The sequence below is a fragment of the Balaenoptera ricei genome, chromosome 4, assembly GCF_028023285.1.
Source record: "Balaenoptera ricei isolate mBalRic1 chromosome 4, mBalRic1.hap2, whole genome shotgun sequence".
Taxonomy (NCBI): domain Eukaryota; kingdom Metazoa; phylum Chordata; class Mammalia; order Artiodactyla; family Balaenopteridae; genus Balaenoptera; species Balaenoptera ricei.
The window spans coordinates 70,159,645-70,179,105 of record NC_082642.1 but is presented as its reverse complement, the minus strand read 5'-3'; the positions used below and the strand labels follow the sequence as shown (position 1 = coordinate 70,179,105).

Here is a 19,461-nt window from a genome sequence, read left to right as displayed (position 1 = left end):
CATGGAAGCAACCTAAACGCCCATTGACAGATGAATAGATAAAGAAGAAGTGGTACATATATACAATGGAATATTACTCAGCCATAAAAAGGAAAGAAATTGGGTCATTTGTTGAGATGTGGATGGATCTAGATACTGTCATACAGAGTGAAGTAAGTCAGAAAGAGAAAAACAAATATCGAACATTAACGCATATATATGGAACCTAGAAAAATGGTATAGATGAACTGGTTTGCAGGGTAGAAATTGAGACTCACATATAGAGAACAAACGTATGGAAACCAAAGGGGGAAAGTGGTGGGGGGGTGGGTGGTGGTGGTGTGATGAATTAGGAGATTGGGATTGACATGTATACACTAATATGTATAAAATGGCTAACTAATAAAAACCTGCTGTATAAAAAAAAAAGAAAAAAAAAGAGTGAAAATTAACACATTTTTATATATCTTTGTACCCAGTCTACATATCACAAATCATCCAATTAGTCAGCAGACTAACCATCTGTAACACTATCTGTGCTGCAAAGTTTCCATTTGTCCATCCAGATCTACCTTCACCCTTTACCCAGCTCTCTGCCCCAGGAGTCTCACCTCTGTGGAGTACATATACCTGGCTCCTTTACACTTGGCTTCAAGTTGATTTTAGTGAATGGAAGGCATCAACACGTGATCAGCAAATTGGATAAGAGAAAGATTATTAATTTTCCATCACCCTTTCTGGCTGGTCACTTGCTGGCAGTGACTGCATTCCTTATCTGAAAGCCATAGGTCCAACAGACTACCTTCTCCTGCCGCTCAAGGACTTGCCATTTCCTGTAACTACTCTCTCTTCTTACTCCTTCAAGTTTAGGGGGAGTAACAATTACTAGCCACCCTTTTCTATTTCCCTTTTCAGATCCACACTTTTCCATAATCTCCCTGATTAATTTTCCTTGGATTGCACAGTTTTAGCATATCATTGATTTCCTGATGACAACCTGATTTATATGTTGACCAATCTGGGTATATTCACTGAGTCATCTATATGTGTTGCCAGGAAATAAATGAATGGAGAGGAGGAGAAGGGTGCCTTTTCTAGGAATATGGTGGGCTAGGATATTCAGACCAACCCTCCCACTGAACATAATTAAAAATGCTGAATAAAATGCGTAACAAATCTGTTAATGGCATCTAAGATCTAGCAAGAAAGTAAGGAATTACTAGATCAAAATATAGGTTGTGATGGGAAGCCAGCCAGATAAGTAAAGTAATAAAACTGCTTTTCAACCTGAGGGAATTTACAAAACCTGGAGAACTTTTTAATCTTGATAGCCTCGTGAGATACAAAGGTCAAATGAAAAAGCCCTGAGCCTGTCCAAGTTGGAGAGAAGAAAGTAGTTCCATAAAAAGAGACTTTTCCTCCATAAAGTAGGAATCCTAAAGGACAGCTCTCCCCACTCCCTTCCAAGGGACCTACCATGGGGCAGAGCAGGAGAGGGGATACCTAAGAAGCTATAATTCTAGGGTAACTCTAAAAGAATACAAAAAGTATTTATAACTTCTAAAATAATAGAGGAAAAACCTAATGACAAAAAAATCTAAAACTAAAAAGAGATATAAAATAAGAGGAAAACATAATATACGGTACAAAGAAGAAACCCAAATCAGGGTGAAAAATATAAGCATAAATACATGAGTAATCACATTAAATGGATTAGATGCTCCAGTTAAAAGATGATCAGATTGTAGGTAAAATGAAAATTATGTTATCAAGAAGACATGTTAAAATATAAAGATACAGAAAGGTTGAAAGTAAAAAAAAAGATATAGCATAAAGACACTAACCAAATAAAAAGAAAAAGAAAAAGCTAATGTAGTTAAATTAGAATCAGGTCAAATCAAATTTAAGACATGCATTATAGATATAAAGATCACTTCATCTGATAAGTGTTTCAACTAACCAGGAAGATTTGATATATTTGAATTTATAAACATCTAAGAAATGAACTCAAAATATATAAATCAAAAATTGATAGAACTACAAGATAAAATAAACAAATAGATACTTATAGTAGGAGATTTTAGCACTAAAAATAAGATACAGAATATTTGAATGACCTGACTAATGTACTTGGTCAAAATGGATACATATAAAACTCTACACCTGACAACTACACAGTACACATTCTTTTTAAATTCTCATGGGACACTAATCAAATCCTCGGCTATAAAGAAAACCTGAAAGAATTGAAATCATACAGAAATAAAGTAGAAACAATACATTCTAATGAAAATCCAAGTTGTTTATCTCTTCCTCAGAAGAGTATGATATCCCGATACCAAATACCATATAACTGCCTAAAGCATAGCACAGAGTCAGGGTACTTCCAACTGGAGTAGAACTCCAAAGGGCTCTTTATGGAGGAGATGGCACTTGCACAGAGCTTTAGAGTATACTGCGGTTTTACAACTTGCAAGACATATCTGGATAATACTAAATAGAATAACAGGAAGAAATTGTGGCTACATGAAGGGAATAGCAAGATATAGAACCAGAAAGGCATTCAGGAATCTCTGGCAGTTTCTAGGATAGTAAATGACAATGGTCACCCATTATGAAAAAAGGATTATGAAAAAATGATCCTCAAAATATAAAGATAGGGTATGCTCTGATGGATTTATACATAAACTACAAAATTTAGTTGGAGCTTCTATAATTTGGAAAGAGTACAGGTACTTAAGAAACGATGTGATAAGAATGTAAGAAACTAAAAAATTGCTGAGAAACATTAAAAATTGGAAAATACTTGTTAAAGTAATTTTGCTTCAGAGTGTGTATTTCAGATTGTCTCTAGGTCTTCCAGCAAACAAACAAACAAAACTCTAGACTGGATCTAAGCTGAATCATTTCCTAAAATCAAAACCGTCAAGACAGAAAACTGGAAACCTGAGAAGTTCTGGTGAATGACATCTGTGTCTCCCTCCCTAAACCCAACCTGTACTCCCCGGGAAACAGAGAATTGACTGTACTTTCTGTGGACTTTGGATAATAGGTTTCCCACCTGCATTCACTCTGTTTAAGACCCTTGATGAACAGACCTTCAAAGTGATTTCTGAAGCTTTTTTTCCCTTTTGTCTGAGGACTGCAGACTGGCAGCTCATGAAGGCTGAGCTTTAGTTCTACAGATTACTCTGTTATCGGCTTCCTGCTCAGACTCCTAGGTTCACTGTGCAACTGGCGGCTTGAAGAGCCATAAAATTGGGGTGTCATCAGTGCCATTTAGTGATTCCTAACATCTAGCTTGCATCTGTCACAAGACCTATCAGTCTTTCCTACAGTAGTCTAGCTCACTGAATTTTTTTTTAAAAAGAGTGGCCATCATATCTACATGAATGCTGTATAGAAGTTATCTGAGTACATTACATTTTTCCTCATGTTCTTCTGGATATTTCCCTCCATGTTGATGGCTAGAAGTTATTAAAGCCCACCCTGCCCTAAAACAAGTCTTCAATTCTCTGACTTTTAAAAAAATCTACTGGGGAATTCTCTTTTACAAAGCCTCTAAAAGCCAAGCCACACCATATCACATCCATACCACTCCATTATCTACTTAAGACACACACACACACACACACACACACACACGTATATCTCAAGACATTCTTTTACCAGAATAGCACAATGTACTCCTGGATCTTTTCACATACAGCAACACTGAGGCTACTCTGAACAGTATAGTTAGTCTCATATGTAACAAAAAGCAATGCTGGACTTAACCTGTACTAACATTCCTTGTTAGTGGATATTTCCTTAAAGCTAATATGTATTATTTGCCAAAAAATTTTTAGAATAACCACACTTTGTAGATAATATGTTCAATACTTCTTTTTACATTTCCGTTCAAAAAATGAAAATAATACATACTTTCAAGTGGCTGTTAACAAATTAGAAATATAGATCTTCAAAATTCATTTGAAATATGTGAAAATTATAAAATTTATCAGAGAACATTATACTACTCTGATAAAAATAATTTTGAGGGCTTCCCTGGTGGCGCAGTGGTTGGGAGTCTGCCTGCCAATGCAGGGGACACGGGTTCGAGCCCTGGTGTAGGAAGACCCCACGTGCTGCGGAGCAGCTAGGCCCGTGAGCCACAATTACTGAGCCTGTGTGTCTGGAGCCTGTGCTCCGCAACAGGAGAGGCCGCGACAGTGAGAGGCCCGCACACTGCGATGAAGAGTGGCCCCTACTTGCCACAACTAGAGAAAGCCCTCGCACAGAAACGAAGACCCAACACAGCCATAAATAAATAAATAAATAAATAAATAAATATTAAAAAAAAAAAAAGAATTTGCCAGAAAGTGACATGATTGGATGTGCATTTAAAAAAAAAAAATAATAATAATTTTGAACAAAGAACATATATAATTGTGAATAGGGAAATAGTAGTTATATATAGCTATGTATATATATATCCATTTGAAGAAATATGATCCAAATTTACTTATGTGAAAACTTATCACTAATACTCTAAATTTTACGCATCCAGTAAGTCAGTTTTTTCTATCTATCAAAAGTAATTCAAACATATTACAATATTTCTTTAAGCACAATTCATTAATATTTTTCACCCTAAATTACATTAACAGATTTTATACTTTCTCATCTCATTTTTTTCACTATAGTCATGGTTTTTAACAACAAGCTCAGATTGATATCTGAAAATTCACATTTCCATGTATTGATTGACTCTCAAGGACAAAGATTGACAATATATAATCAATGGGTAAGACCTACAAAAGTCATGGAAAATTAAAGGGTGTCAATATCCAATTATCTAATCAATGCAACAAATCTGTATATATTGGGGCAAGAAACTTTTTTCTCCTGCTTCCTTTTCTATTCCTCAAACAATTTTCTTAGCTCTTCCAGGACTTGCCCTACAAATACCATCCTCTTCACTTCACTTAGCTGAGTCTATTTCATGCATATAGATATTTAATTATTTTGTTTAGTGTGGTTTTACAGTATCAGTTGTGTAGCTTTTGTTTGCAAGTAACTGAAAATCGAACATAAGTTGACAAAAAAAAAAGAAAGGAAATGTACTGACTCATATATGTGGCTAATTCAGTAGATTTGGCTTTTAGACAAGGCTTTATTTAGGCATCAAATGATGTGGACAAGAGTCAGTCTCTCTCTCACACTCTCTCGCTCCACATTATTCACCTACCCCTTCCTTGTGTTGGTTCCATTTTCAGGTATTATACTCAAGGTCCCAGAAAGGCTATTGAAAGATCCCAGGGCTATATGCTTTCTTCTTCAGCTCTACTGTTAAAGTTAGCCATTATTCAAAGTCCAGAAGTTGAGTCATGTCTCTGTTTGGCCAAACTTACATCATCCTTGAACCAACTATCATCCCATGGTTGATGTGATATGCTGATAGACTCGAGCCAATCAGGATCTACTTCTACAGCTTAAGCTATGGTCAAACCTACTCATACTATATTGCTAGGAAATGTTGGCAACAGTTCAAAAAGGGGAAGGGGCAAATGGATGCTGAAAAAGAAAGCATGGCAGGCAAACTCCACCACGTTGCTGTCTGGACTCTAGAGAATTCTGTTTAAGTGTATATAAAGGGTTAAATGAGTAAGATAAATAATTAGTTGATTTGTACACATATTTTTAATGCACTCCTGTCCAGACTTTTGAGTGAAGATTTTCCTACATTAAAACTCAAGACTATACTTAAAAATTCAAGTCAGATGTAATTATAATAAGCTTTACATTACTTTTTTTAATCCATAAACTACAAGTGTTGCTCTTATTGCTCAAAAACATAGTACATCATTCTGTATCCTTTTCATGCCCCATCCCGATACAGATCATAGTGAGCAACTAATGTATTTATGTGTTTCTTAGAAAACTTAAAAGTTAATTATCTTGGATGTTTCATGAGTACTGTTGTCTAAAACATTGGGGTAAAGGGTCATTTATCCTACATTTAAGATCAGTTTAAATGTAATAACTCACTGAGACTGCTCAGTCGGTATTTGGGTAATCAAAAGGTAATATTCCATAGTAAAAAAATGATGAAAGTAGGATCCATTACAATGTGAAATATCTTGATTGAAATATATCTCTGTCTGAAAATTTCTAAAGCCAATAATAATCACCACACCCATGAGGAAAACTTGATATGGCATAACTGCTTAGAAAGCAGGCCTAGCTTGTTGCTTCTTTAACACTGGAGTTACAAACAGGTTTCAGAATATATCTCAGTTTTTCCTCTAAACTTCATACATGTTGCTAACTTAGTGCAGAGAGAGATATAGCTGGAGAATGCCATTTTGCTTAGTTGTGCCCTTATTATGCAGACATTTAACATATTTGGGGGAAATTGATCTAGTTATTTGATAAGGAAGACACTTGCTAACATAACATTTTACAGTATAGAAAAGTACTCACTTAAACGTCCTAATTTGATTCTCAGAACAACGTAAGATACTAGAAGGTGAGATATCCTTCTGTAGACGCAGACACAGAAAGCTTCCCGTGGGGGCGGGACATATGAGCAGTCATGGAGCTGACATAGACTGTCACTGAGGGCAGGACAGTGGCTGAACATATTAGGGGCTGTAAATGTTTATTGAATAAATCAATCAGTTAATTAAATCTGGACTTAAATCTGGTCTTTTCAATGTCCAGTGTTTTTCTTACAAGTAAACTATTATTATAGTGTTATTTATATATTTTAACAAATAGAGCTCATTATCAAATTGCGGGGCTCAGGAATAGAAGACAGAAAAAACTAAGCAAAACGAAAAGCTCCTCAAGAGCTTCTTCTTTCCTGCTTTGAGGACATAGGCTTAACCCTGTTTTCTATAGTTCCCACTATGTTCAATCAATACTCAGCTGAGGCTCTCAAGCTACAGAACTTTGAAAAGCCTATGTCTCTAACAAAGGGCAATTCTGAATGTACTCAGGTGTTTTTTTTGTGTGTGTTTTTTTTTAGGCTTTTTCAAAACGTATTTTTTATGCTTTTGTTGTCAGGAGAAAACAGATGAGGTAAAACATGATAGTTGAGCCTTTGGGTCTGGACACAAAAACAGAGCCCTCAAGTTGACTTTCAGAGCGACTTGATACAAATTTAATAATATGCAAAGAGAGTCTCTTGTTTAGAGGTCTAATGCTGAGGCTGGAGGTAGAAATAAGACACAGCCCCTGATTTTCACCCCACCACAGTAGCTGAATGAGTTGAGTTTTATCCTATGTGGTCCAACAAGGCCTGACAAACTGCACTGCAGTACAAGAAGCATCTCTCGGGCAATGATGCGTAAAGACAGAGGGATTTTTTTAGTCAGCGGCAGGAATTAGGCTTTAATGCTTTCTACTAAAAGACTTCATATGCCAGATAGTTCACTGCTATCCACTGAATCTTGGCAGGCAACAAGACTCCTGAAGCTTAAACTGAGAAGTTGTGTTAAGCAGATTTTCATGAATGTACAAAATGCTTTATTTGTAAAGCTGCTTTTCTTTGTTACAGTTCAAAATGCTTTTCTTCTTTTTTAATCTCTCAGCTTGGTCAACTCTCAGTCTTTATCAAAATTACTTTCAAAAATATCCTTTTAAGAGCCAGAGAAGAGAAATAAATGCTCACCTCAACAAAAATAAATGTTTTTGTTTTTTTAAAAGAATAATCCGAAAAATGCCAATCAAAGAGATTAATAATGATCATGGGCCTTATAAAAACTACAAGACACACAGAAAGACATTAAGTACTTTACCATTATTTGGAAGTTCTAGAGGGCTACAGGCACTGTGTGTGATTCTATCTTTCGACGAAGAGATGAGTTTTGCAACGAGAGATGCTGAGATGGGCTGCACTAGTAGAGAGGTGAGGTTTGATCGGTTTTGTCTAAAGCTTCCATCTGTATTCAAAAGAGAAAGAAAGAGAATCCTTAGTAAACAGAAGTTAAAACAGAAGTAAACAGAAGTAAAAACACTTGAAGAGCAGGTTTTTCTGTAATAAGTCTTTAAATGATGAGCAGTAAGTTTATTTCAGCTCGTTTGTTTTATTCCTTGGTTATACTCTGTCTACTTATTAAAAATGATTTGAGATACTTCATAATAAAAATTCAGTCCAAATACTATTAAGTATCCTAGTCAATGATGGCATATCGTACACAGGCATTTACTTCCATTCTCCACTGAAATGACAACAGAGATAAAAAGCATCAATCCACAGGGGCCAAGAGAATAGGAGACACATTAGCGATAAGATTCTCTATCGATAGAAGCATGAAAGCAGATGAATAAGTGTCAACTGATGTGACAGACCAAGGAGACCAAAACCTAAGCCAGCAGAGGGGGGAAGCTGAAAAGCAATGCAGTTTGTACCACAGAACCCAGAAACTTTTGAGAACTGGTAACACCAACTACCTATTAAAATAGGGGTAATGGAGGGGCTGGAAATAGGAGAGTTTGATGAAATTCGGATTGTGAGGGGGGTCTCTCCTCCTGAACCCTCACTCACCCAGTCAACATGAACAGTGACCGGTCCTCCCTCCCTCCAGCAGAGACTGAAAGTGGGACACTGAACAGGGAGACACCAGACACAGGGAGGGGTGACTCATACTTTAGATGGGACGGTGTTATTATTGCTGAGACCCTTCAGATGCCTTACTCTTGTGGTGCCCAGAATCCTTCCTTCCAGGTTGGGCGCTAGAAAATTCACTTGTGGTAAATAGGACCAGGGCAATGGAGAATATAGAAAAAATACTGAAAATCTGGAAGTCTACCAATAAAACAACTCCCTCAAGACATCCTACATTGACTCTTATCAGTCAATACATCTCACTACATACAGGACTTCAAATGAACTTATGCTGCCATTCTTAAGTAGGAGCTCTCAGCCAAGGCCAAACCTAGAAAGGCACATGAGCAGCAGACCTAGTGAGGATAAGAAGAGGAGGTCAGGAAGGGGGTCTCCAGGAAAACAAAAATCATGGGAATACCAGATGCGTCTTAATGTTCTGAGAACATATTCACAGTAAGATCAGAGAATTAGCATTTGAAGAGGTTCGAGATATACAGAAGAATGAGAAATCTATAAAATGAGACAGCTATTAGTTTCAAAGGGAGCAAAAATTTTCTCGAGAAAAATGCAATCATCGTACATTGTGAAAAATATTCACATAGAGTAATATAAATAATGACTTTTTAATACAAAAATGGATATTATTCTTTAGGAAAAAAGAGAAAAGGGCAAACGTCAGGGATGAAGGAACATGGAAACTTATGAAGGAAAATTAAATCTTTATCTTTCATAGTGGTAAGTCAATATAATGAATACAACTGAAAAATGTATTCAGCTCTTAAACATACTATTGGGAGGCAGAGATGTAAATATGAAAAGTAGGCAACAACTAAAAATGTTGAAAGCAATTAAGTGCTTGCCTTTGGGACAGACAAAGGGGAGAGAAACACAGGGAAGGATGGGATAAAAAAGGTGACACATTTTTATAAATGAAGCTTTATAGAAATATCTATTTATATTCATCTATAACTTTGAAAAAATAATAATTAAATGAAAATAAGGAGAGAAACAACTATGGTAACACAAGAGAAAAATTACACAAGTACTCTGAGTAAAGAGATTGGAGAGAATAAATTCTGCATAAGGAAAGAACTAAAAAATATGTGCTTATTCGGTTTATATATTTATACTGACTCAGAAAAAGAAATACCCAATGGAATGACTATCAGGTAGCCAATAATGCTTGAGAATACAGAGCTATATTTTTCAGACCTATATTAGGGAAAATAATTGCCACAGGTTTTCTCAGAATTTAACTTGGTAGAACTGCATGGGGTGCAGAACTCTACAATACTGGTATACAGGCTCCAGGAGAAAGATTATAAATGAGAAAATATGTTACAGAAGCATTTCCTTAATTTATCATCAGGAAAACCACAAGGCTAAAATGTGGTATTTAGCTTGGGCCTATGGCAGTCACGGAAGTCATGGCTTTGAAGAAAAAGTAATGAGATTTAAGCTTAGGATCGGTTTTGTTGTATAAACACAGAGCTGGTCTCATAATTTAGTAGCCCTTTTTATATGGCTATACAACTGTGCATTTTGACCATAGCATAGTTCATTTGACCATAGTGTAGTTCATAATCATTTTCGTGTCATAGTACCAAGACTGCCTATATAATTTGCAAGGCCCAGAGCAAAATGACAATGTGGGGTCTCTTGTTCAAAAAGTGGGAAGGATTTCAACATGGCAATAGCAGGGAAATGAATCAGGTGTGGGCCCTTTTGAGTGCGGGTTGCACACCCGTGAATCGGGCCCTGCATGGTTCACATAGAAGACTCTAGCAGCCGTGCAGCCAGCTGAGGTCAACTGAAAGGGACCTTCAGACCACAAGGAAGCTGCTGTCCTGAGTTGCTGTTTCTCCAGGCTGCACCTGGGGCCATGGTGATTAGTATCTCAAGGCACAGACATTATACCTCACTCAGCATGCCAGCTGGGAGGTCCTATATGATATAGCCGTCTCACTCTGGTTCTCCCAGCATGTATTTTCTCCCTCAGCCATTACCTTTGAAATTTATAGTGTACACAGGACAATGAGATAGTATTTATGAGAAATGTACAGTCTGTTATTTTGCAGTTTTCATGGATGTTAGGTGTTAACATGCTGCCAACACAAAATGAAATGTCTTAAAATGCTGCATGATTTCACCACTCCTCAGTTCAGATACTGAACTTGCCATTCAAGGCCCTTCACCGTCTCAGACCTTATATTTCCAACATTATTTCCTACCATTCCTCTCCATATATCTTATGCTAAAACTTAAGCTATCCCCCTACATATTCTGTGATTTATACCTCCATGTTTTTACGTAAGCCATTCCTTCCACTTTACTTGCTCTTCTCATGTATCTCATGTCTGAACTATACATTTCCTTTAAAGCCCAACTCATTTTCCACAAGAAACTTTCTCTGACACCTTCAGCTCTATGTGATATATCTGCATCTTTTTTTTTTTTAGTGCTTGCCGTTTCTAATTAACATTATCGCTATGTAAAAACATTTTGGTTTTCCCCTCTAAACTCCTTAAAGAAAAGGACCAAGTCTTCTACATCATTGCATCACACACAATGCTCAGCACATTGCCAGGATCATAAGAGGAGCTCCATAATTAATGGAAGAAAGAAAGAAAGAAAGAAAGAAAGAAAGAAAGAAAGAAAGAAAGAAAAGAAGGAAGGAAGGAAGGAAGGAAGGAAGGAAGGAAGAAGGAAAGAAAGAAAGAAAGGAAGAAAGGAAGGAAGGAAGGAAGGAAGAAAGAAAGAAAGGAAGAAAGGAAGAAAGGAAGGAAGGAAGGAAGGAAGGAAGGAAGAAAGAAAGAAAGAAAGAGAAAGAAAAGAAGAGAGAGAGAAAGAAGGAAGGATGGGGAGAGAGAGAGGGAGGAAGGAAGGAAGGAAGAAAAAAAGAGATAAAGAAAAAGAAAGAAAGAAGGGAAGGAAGAAAGAAAGAAAAAGAAAGAAAGAAAAAAGAAAAGAGAGGAAAGGGAGGGAGGGAAGATGGATTAACAATTTCTTGAAAAATAGTTTAACGTCTCTGTCTTACCAGTTTTCTGAATGCCTAGAAAATGGAGCAGGGGTACAACTGAAAAAAAATTAGAATTCTATTAATCCTATGCTTGCTGTACATTAGTGCTTTCTCCCCAGCTAACTACTCTCAAAACCTTCAAAACCCATTCATCCCAATCAACTCACTAATTAACTTTGCTCTAAAATTACCTTTGTGTGGGTAAAAAAAAGTATATAAATAAAATTATCTTTGAGATATATTTAAAGCTAATAAAAAATCAATAACTTCATTCTTTTTTTTTTTCTCCAGAATGCCCTATTAAGCATCTGAAACAATGCATTTAAAAGTTAAATGTGAGTGAACCCTAAACAGTAATTGAACATACCAAAATCTTTGATTTTTTGTACTGCATGACTAATAGACTTGCATTCATTTTGAAATATCTGAAGTAAGTGGTTCATTAATTTTTCACCTTCAGCTTAATGGAAATTTGACAAACAGTTCACTTCTAAGAGCAGATTCTAAAAGCAGGACTTTACAGGACGCAAACACTAAATAATAGACAAAAGTTATTTAAAACAAACTCACTTATTGAAGAATTGATAGAATTTCATTTTCTTACATGATTAAGAGACTTTGAATAAAACCAAATACCTGTACCATTTTTATTCAGTTATATTTTAAAGCATTTATAAACTATAAGAACCCATTAGATATGAGCTGAAAATCAGGTCTATTATGTACCTTGATGCAAACGGTACCATCCAGAAAATATTTGACATTATATTTTAGCATTTTAACTTTTAGATTATAGCATTTATGTCATAGCTTGTACATTGTGTAGGCTCTATAAGGACTGGCACTAAGTTTTATTTTAGTAGATAGCTAGTTCTCTCTTCACTTTATGAACTCTTTGTAATCTAGATAAGGATCCAAATCGATCCATCCCATTCAATAATCCAATCCTCAGTACAATGCCACATGCATACAGTAGAAAGAGCAAACTGGATATGTATACAGAGTCCCAAAATTGACTCCATCACTGACTCACTGTTTGAAAAGTAACTTATAAATAATTTCACTATGAGAAGACTGTCATCCCATCTATTATACCTGAACAACCAAAGTAACACTGAAGGGTCTTCATTATGCGATTGACTGAAATAAAAATAATACATTAGCTCAGAGGCCTAGACCCTGAACCACAGTGGCTGAAACTGAGAAGAAATGAGATTAAAAATAAGTAAAATGGTTTCTTATTGTACATATGTAATAGGATTTCATTATGCTTTTTCAAATCATTGATGCCCACTTCAAGCCCATCTGCATATAAAGAAAACATGTTAGCTGCCAGCATTTTTTGTGTGGCAAGATGGAATTCTTTTAAAATCAACTGAAATGTTAGTGTATAAAGCAATGCCAATTACCCAAAGAGTATCAGGAAAGATAAACCTTCAGAGACCAGAAATCTTAGACACTGGGATCCTCAGAATTAAAGCACTGAGAGGAGGGATAAAGTAAAGATGTGCTGGTAAATAAAACAATAAGGGCCTTGTATGGCTCAGTGATGAGAATGTGCCGCCTTTGGGGAGGACAGCACGATTTCCACATTGAGGTGTGTAACTCAGCCCTCGGCACCTGACTCTGTGTGCGTGTGTGTGAACATAAGGTCAGTGCTACGTGATGTAACCATAGACCCTACAGATCCTTCCTATTCAGTGTGTAGTTCTTGGACAAGCAGCAGGGGCAGGACTCATTAGAAATGCAGAATCTCAGGCCCCACCCCAGCCCTTCTGAATCAGAATCTGTAGCCTAACAAGATCCCCAGGTGACTCATGTGCACATTAGATGGGCAATGGCATAAATCATTATATATTTTTCTGTAGCGTAACTGATATAATTTTCATAGCAAAGAAGATATAAAAAGTGGGATGAAGAGGATGAAGAATAATAGACTATGTTTGCTCACCTTACCCCAAATTAAGGATGACAGAGCCTTTGACTATATTAATAAACTCCAAATCAGCAGTTTTTTCAGAGGGTCTCCTTCAAAATGGGTAACAGGTCTATGCATATGCTATCACTAAATAACAAGTTTAAATTGGACTGAGAGCATTTCTTTTTGGTTCTGCTCTTTTCTCAAAGATAAATTTGTTGATTTAAAGATCAAAATTACATTTACAACACTTTATTTCAGTCATGAATAAATATTACAGTCTCTAACTGATTTGAATTTCTTTTCTACATTTTCAGCTATTCTAATTCATTATAGTAAGAGACTGACAAACCTAAAGTGTAAATACTTCCCATTTGCCAGAGAACCAAGCAATCAAAGAGCTTAAAAAGTAGAGATTTAAAAACTACATTTTGTGCTGCACTTTTATGAAAAAGACTCAAATATCAAATGAACAAGCTGATATCAGCAATGTTATCCCAGAATATTTGATTTGACTTTCTCCAGAGGACTGACACTTTGACAGAAATCAGACCATTAAATAATCGGCATGGATGTTTTTTCACATTTATCTTAGCTCACTAAATTTACAGTTATTTCCCTGAAATGAACAGCACACTAAATTGGCTAGTCATTTTGTTATCCTTGTAAATACAACTGATCCTTTATTATTTCAGTGTCTCATACCTGCTGGTTATATCACCATCTTCCTTCAAACTAGTCAAGTTCAGCACTGTGTTGTTCCGATTTTTATTAAAAATGAAATACATAACATTTAAATATGCTTTGTGCTACGCAGTCTTCTCAGAGCTTGTCCAGGCTCTCTATGTGTATACATATATACATACATACACAAACATACATGTATACACATACACACATGTATAATTATTTTTAAGGATACAGGATTTTTATTACTGACAGCTATTCTCATAATTAAAGTGAAAATTACTATTTCATGAGTTTACATCATATTTCTTGCCTTCTCTCAAACTAACACAAATTGTAGGTCTAAAAGCTGGCTAATGCCAGTTTACCCAACTCTTAGATGTCACTTACTCTGGGAAGCTTGATCCTCATATGTGTCCCCATGTAAGTCCTTGCTTATACACTTAGTAAACTGGCTCTGCTCTAATTTCCTTTTCACTTTCTGCTCACTGGCCAGAGTATAGTATAAACATCTTGAGGGCTCATTCACTGGTCTATTGCCATGGCTTAGTATACTTCATAGTAAAAAGGAGGGTGCAGTGAAAATTTTTTGAATGAATGATCACATCAGTATTCAAGTGAGTAACTCAGTTTTGTCTAATCATAAGCCTAAAACTCATGCCTTATAACACTTAAAATCACAAAATGCTAAACATGAAGACATAGATGGTCTCATCTCCTCATTTCCTTGGTCCTCTCTCAAGCTAAAGCACCCTGCCACGTTCCCTAGTAAATATCATAATATTTAAATATTTAATTAACTTTTAATAATTTAATTAGCTTCAGCTGATGCATTATAAAAAGTCATTTAGTTTTACATTAAAGAGAATAGAAAGTAACATACTCATTTATAAAGCAGTATCTGTATATTCTGACTTTAAAAGAGCATACAAATTATGTAGAGTCCAACTGTATTTTTAAAAAGTAGTATATAAGAAAAGTCTTTGTTAATAATAATTGATTAATTTATATTAATAATTGTTAATTTAATTTGAGCGCTACCTTTCCAATTAGTTCATTCAAAGGTACTGATCACAGATATGACACAGGCTCAGAAAAAGCTAGAAAAGCTTTCCCATCACTAAAAATATTTTTCCTTTAGGTTTAGACATATAAACTCAAGATTTATTTTTTTTATTTTTATTTTTTTTTAAACTCAAGATTTATATCAGTAAAGTGAAATTATTTGGGGCACAGGAAACTAAAATATAAATTACCATCATTCTCTCCCCTGAAACAAATACACTTGGTCATCTGTATATCTGTGGTTATGCAGCCTTGGAATTTGTTCTAAATTTGGCAAACATTTAATTAAAGAAGAGTTTGTATTATATTAAAAAGTTTTGATTAATGTGCAGTTAAGCAAGGTGCTAGGCTTCTTTTGATCATTATACAGGACATAAGCATAGTAATTAATTATATTGTTAGCTGAAATCTGGCGTGTCCTATAATTGAATTATTATTTACAGAATTATGAGAATATATTTTTATAAATAATTTGTTTTTTAATGGCTTTAAAACACATTGATATAATTACTTCAAAGTCCATTGCTATGTTTCAGGTAGATGGTGGTCATCATTAACAACATGTTTTCTAAAGATATTTTTGTAGTATGATCCTTTCTACTCAAAAAATAGGACTTCCTTTGGCATAGGGTTTTACATCACTGAATTTATATTTATAAATTTGTCATTTTAAGTAAAAATGTAGATGTAAAATGGCAGTGGTAATATTCAGATACTGACAAATGTTTTCTTAATTTTATTTCAGAAGAATAATTAGTTACATGAGAACTGATTCCCTATTCCACGTAACTCTAAATATTTCTATTCTTTTGTATTCGTCATTTGTCTACTCCAAGACTATTTCATTCCCTAAAGCCTTCTAAGAACATGAACATTTGGAAATAAACTATAAACTGTATCATAAGAAAAACAAACTAACAGACAGACAAAATATTTAGTCTGTTCTTTACTTCGAGGAGAGTAGTCTAGATTCATAACTGGAATAATTGGCCATCTGCACATTACATGTAATATAAGCAAAGCAATCCTCTTCAGAGGCATTCCCCCGAGAAGTTTCCCATTTCAGACTTGAAGGGTGTGAACATTGGAATGATTTGCAAAGTTTCTTGTTTTAGAAAAAGTACAGTTTGCAAAGATAGAAGATAAACTATGTAGATGTGTTTTGTCTGTTTTTTGGTTGCTGTGAAAGCATGAAGCCATTAATTTACAATAAAATTCTTCTTACCAGATTGTAATGAGAGAACACATTATTTTATGAGACTGATTAGATGAACAGGCAGAAAACCAGTGCATTATTTCTGGATTAACTTAGCTTTTAGATGTTTTCTGATAGTAAAAATGGAAAAAAAAATTAACCCTTGTTCTTCTGATATAGATGTTAGATTAAATGAGCTATCTATATGAAGAGCTTCCCAGCTTTTCCTGGCTTCCTGTGTATTTTCTGTTGTTGAAATGCAAATACTGACACAACAAAGGGACAATGGTCTGGATTCCAGAGACCAAAATCTGCTCCTTACTCTGCCTCTAATTGGGAAGTGACTCGGAGAAATTTTTCACCTCATTTACAGCCTTAAACTCATCCTATATACAATGTCTAAGGATTACCATTTCTAAGATTTTGATTCAAAACTTGTCCATGAGCGACTGTTTAAATAAGCTAAAAGTTTCCTCTCCAAACTGTGTTTCAAAATAACATATGGAATTTTATAATCCTGATATGAATTTAATAGAAATCTTTCTCATCTTTATGTTGAAAGAACTTCTTTGTATTTACATAGTTACATCTAAATTTTAGGTAAAGATTCCACTGTAATTACAGAAAAGTTCCTCATATTTGGAATGGGTAATATGAAAGATTTCAATCAATTCTCTTCCTGACTTATTATTTTTCTTAAAAAAAATATTAAAATTATTTTTACTATTAATCACACAAAGAATTATGACTTGAAAAATTTCCCTCTATTATCTTGCTGTAGTGGTAGTGTGTCTTTAGAGAAGATACACCTGGAAGAATAAGATGGAGATTTTAAACATGTGCCATGGAAAAAATTCCGTCAGCTAATAAGCCACAGATTGATCATCAAGAATTGTGTGCACATGGAACTCAAGTCAGAAATATTCTATTATTAATTCTTCCTCTGAATTTATGTATATGAGAATTTTCTTACAGAAGAGTCCTATAACTTGAATGTAATTTAATCAAATTGTTTTGGATGTACATTTTCTCAAAGTATTTTACAAAGTGGAACCTAAATTCACATCCAAAAAAAAAAAAAGACTTAAGATAATGCTTTGCCTATTTTCTTACTAAGGTAATATTTTTTAGTGTATTGAAAGGTTATCTCATTAAATAATGTCTTCTTTGAAGTCAAGCACAGGCTGTAATGGCACAGTGAGAGACACATTATAGCACTAATGGTCCAGTTAATAAGCTAGGGTGTTTTTAAGGATAGGAATGATGTCTCTGTTAGTTCTTGTATGTAGGACTTCAAACAGCACCAAGCACAGTTACCTTTTAAAAGCTTTTCCATGATAATGGTGCTTAAACAAACTTCAAGACTATTCACTTTGGCCTAAATTTTCTTTCTAGAGTCTTCATTTAATTTTCCTAACAATCCAATGATGTCATTATATGCTGAGCTACACGTCAAGGACCTTCTGGGTCCATCTTAATTAACATCAGTCCCGTGACTGGTAAGTGGGCAGCATGTCAGAGCTCAGCTACAAAACAATTACTAGAACTGTCCTCTTTACCTATGTCAGATTTCGAATGATTCTGGCTTTGACAGGATATTTTACACAAGTTTCAAACTAGAAAGAAAATGGGAATGAGAGAGATGACTCCAGACAAAAGAATCAACATGATTAAACTGGCCATGATGGGAAAACAAAGGTGTGAAAAGGGAGTGGTAAGGAGCCAAGGCTAACTGAGATCATCATGTATGTTGTAGATTAAGGGGAGAATTAGAGGGAGTCCTTATTGTGCTGGGCCTTGTATGACAGATAAGAAGTATGCGGAATATTAAGTACTGGGCTCTTGTATAGGGTTCTGAGCAGAGAATTGGTAGCATGAAAGTGGATTTGAGAAATACTGATCTGAGAGTACTATGCAGAAAAGGACAGAACTGGAAAAGGGAACACAATAAAAACAACACACAAAGATCCCATTTTTTTCCAGACACAGAGCTCAGTGTTTAGAATATATTATCTCACTCCATTCCCATACTTTATATATGACAACTTTTCAAACTGGTTACTATTATTTACATTTTACGGAAATGACTCTAAAGCTCAGAAACTTAGAGATGCTTAATAGCTGGTAAGCAACAGAAGTGGACTCACAGTCCGCTTCTTTTAGACTCTGAAATGAAGGTCCTGGTGTCAAAACTGTGAGAAGTTATTGCGGTTTCTCAACAAGAAAAAAGATGAAAAAAGATGAAAAAAGATGTCTCTGGAAGCAGAAAGGTAAATATCACATGAAAAGCCTACACAAACCTGCAAAATTTGGCAACCTATTAAACAGAGTCGTGCCAACAAGGTAACAAAGTAAGAACTAAGGTTTCAATCCTGGATTTGTAGAACAATGAAAGTCCTATTAACCACCCAGATTCAGAAGGAAAACTGTCCTCAAGGTAAAGCGAAGTCAGAATATTTAAAATAATTACATGTAGCATTTGGCTTCTTGGGACAATTATTACTATAAAGCCTTTATAAATAAAGTAAGAAATCCTTCTCACCTGTTCACATTACAGTTGGTTGTTTTCTGAACACTGCAAATGCCTGCACAATGACATCCTTAAAACTAGAGTCTCCCAGGCCATCAGATGAGGACAAAAGCTGTCAAATACCTAGCCCATAGCAAGACTTTAGGATTAACGAGAGTGGCCATAAAGTGCTTTGAGCTCCACAGAAGAACAGCTATAATATAAATGAGCCACATTATTCCTGTGACAAATACTATCCATATACTGTCTAACAGAACTGAAAAAAATGCAATTTCCAGTTACACCTTTTGATACTGCATACTGTCCTGCTATAACTTCTTTTAATTCTTTTGAGTTTCCCCTGGAGGAGGAGGGGGGGAATAAACACTTCTGCTTCGTGCCCAACTTGTGGAGTGTACTGAGATACACAAATCAGATAGATAATAGGATAGTCCATGCCCACTTTCTCATAATACCTTTGGAATAAAATGAA

The 19,461-nt window shown here is 35.3% G+C and overlaps 1 protein-coding gene across 10 annotated transcripts in view; it reads right to left on the bottom strand.

Annotated features, from left to right (window-relative positions):
- NAALADL2 (N-acetylated alpha-linked acidic dipeptidase like 2) overlaps positions 1-19,461 on the bottom strand; it is a 1,495,600-nt gene that overhangs the window by 417,120 nt on the left and 1,059,019 nt on the right. For 9 of the 10 annotated variants that reach the window (XM_059922024.1, XM_059922026.1, XM_059922019.1 and 6 more), the window contains one exon: positions 7,764-7,907. The exons of the other annotated variant lie outside the window; for it this stretch is intronic. In XM_059922024.1, the coding sequence (XP_059778007.1) occupies positions 7,764-7,907 (144 nt within the window). The remainder of the gene's footprint in view (positions 1-7,763; positions 7,908-19,461) is intronic. 10 annotated transcript variants of the gene reach the window in all.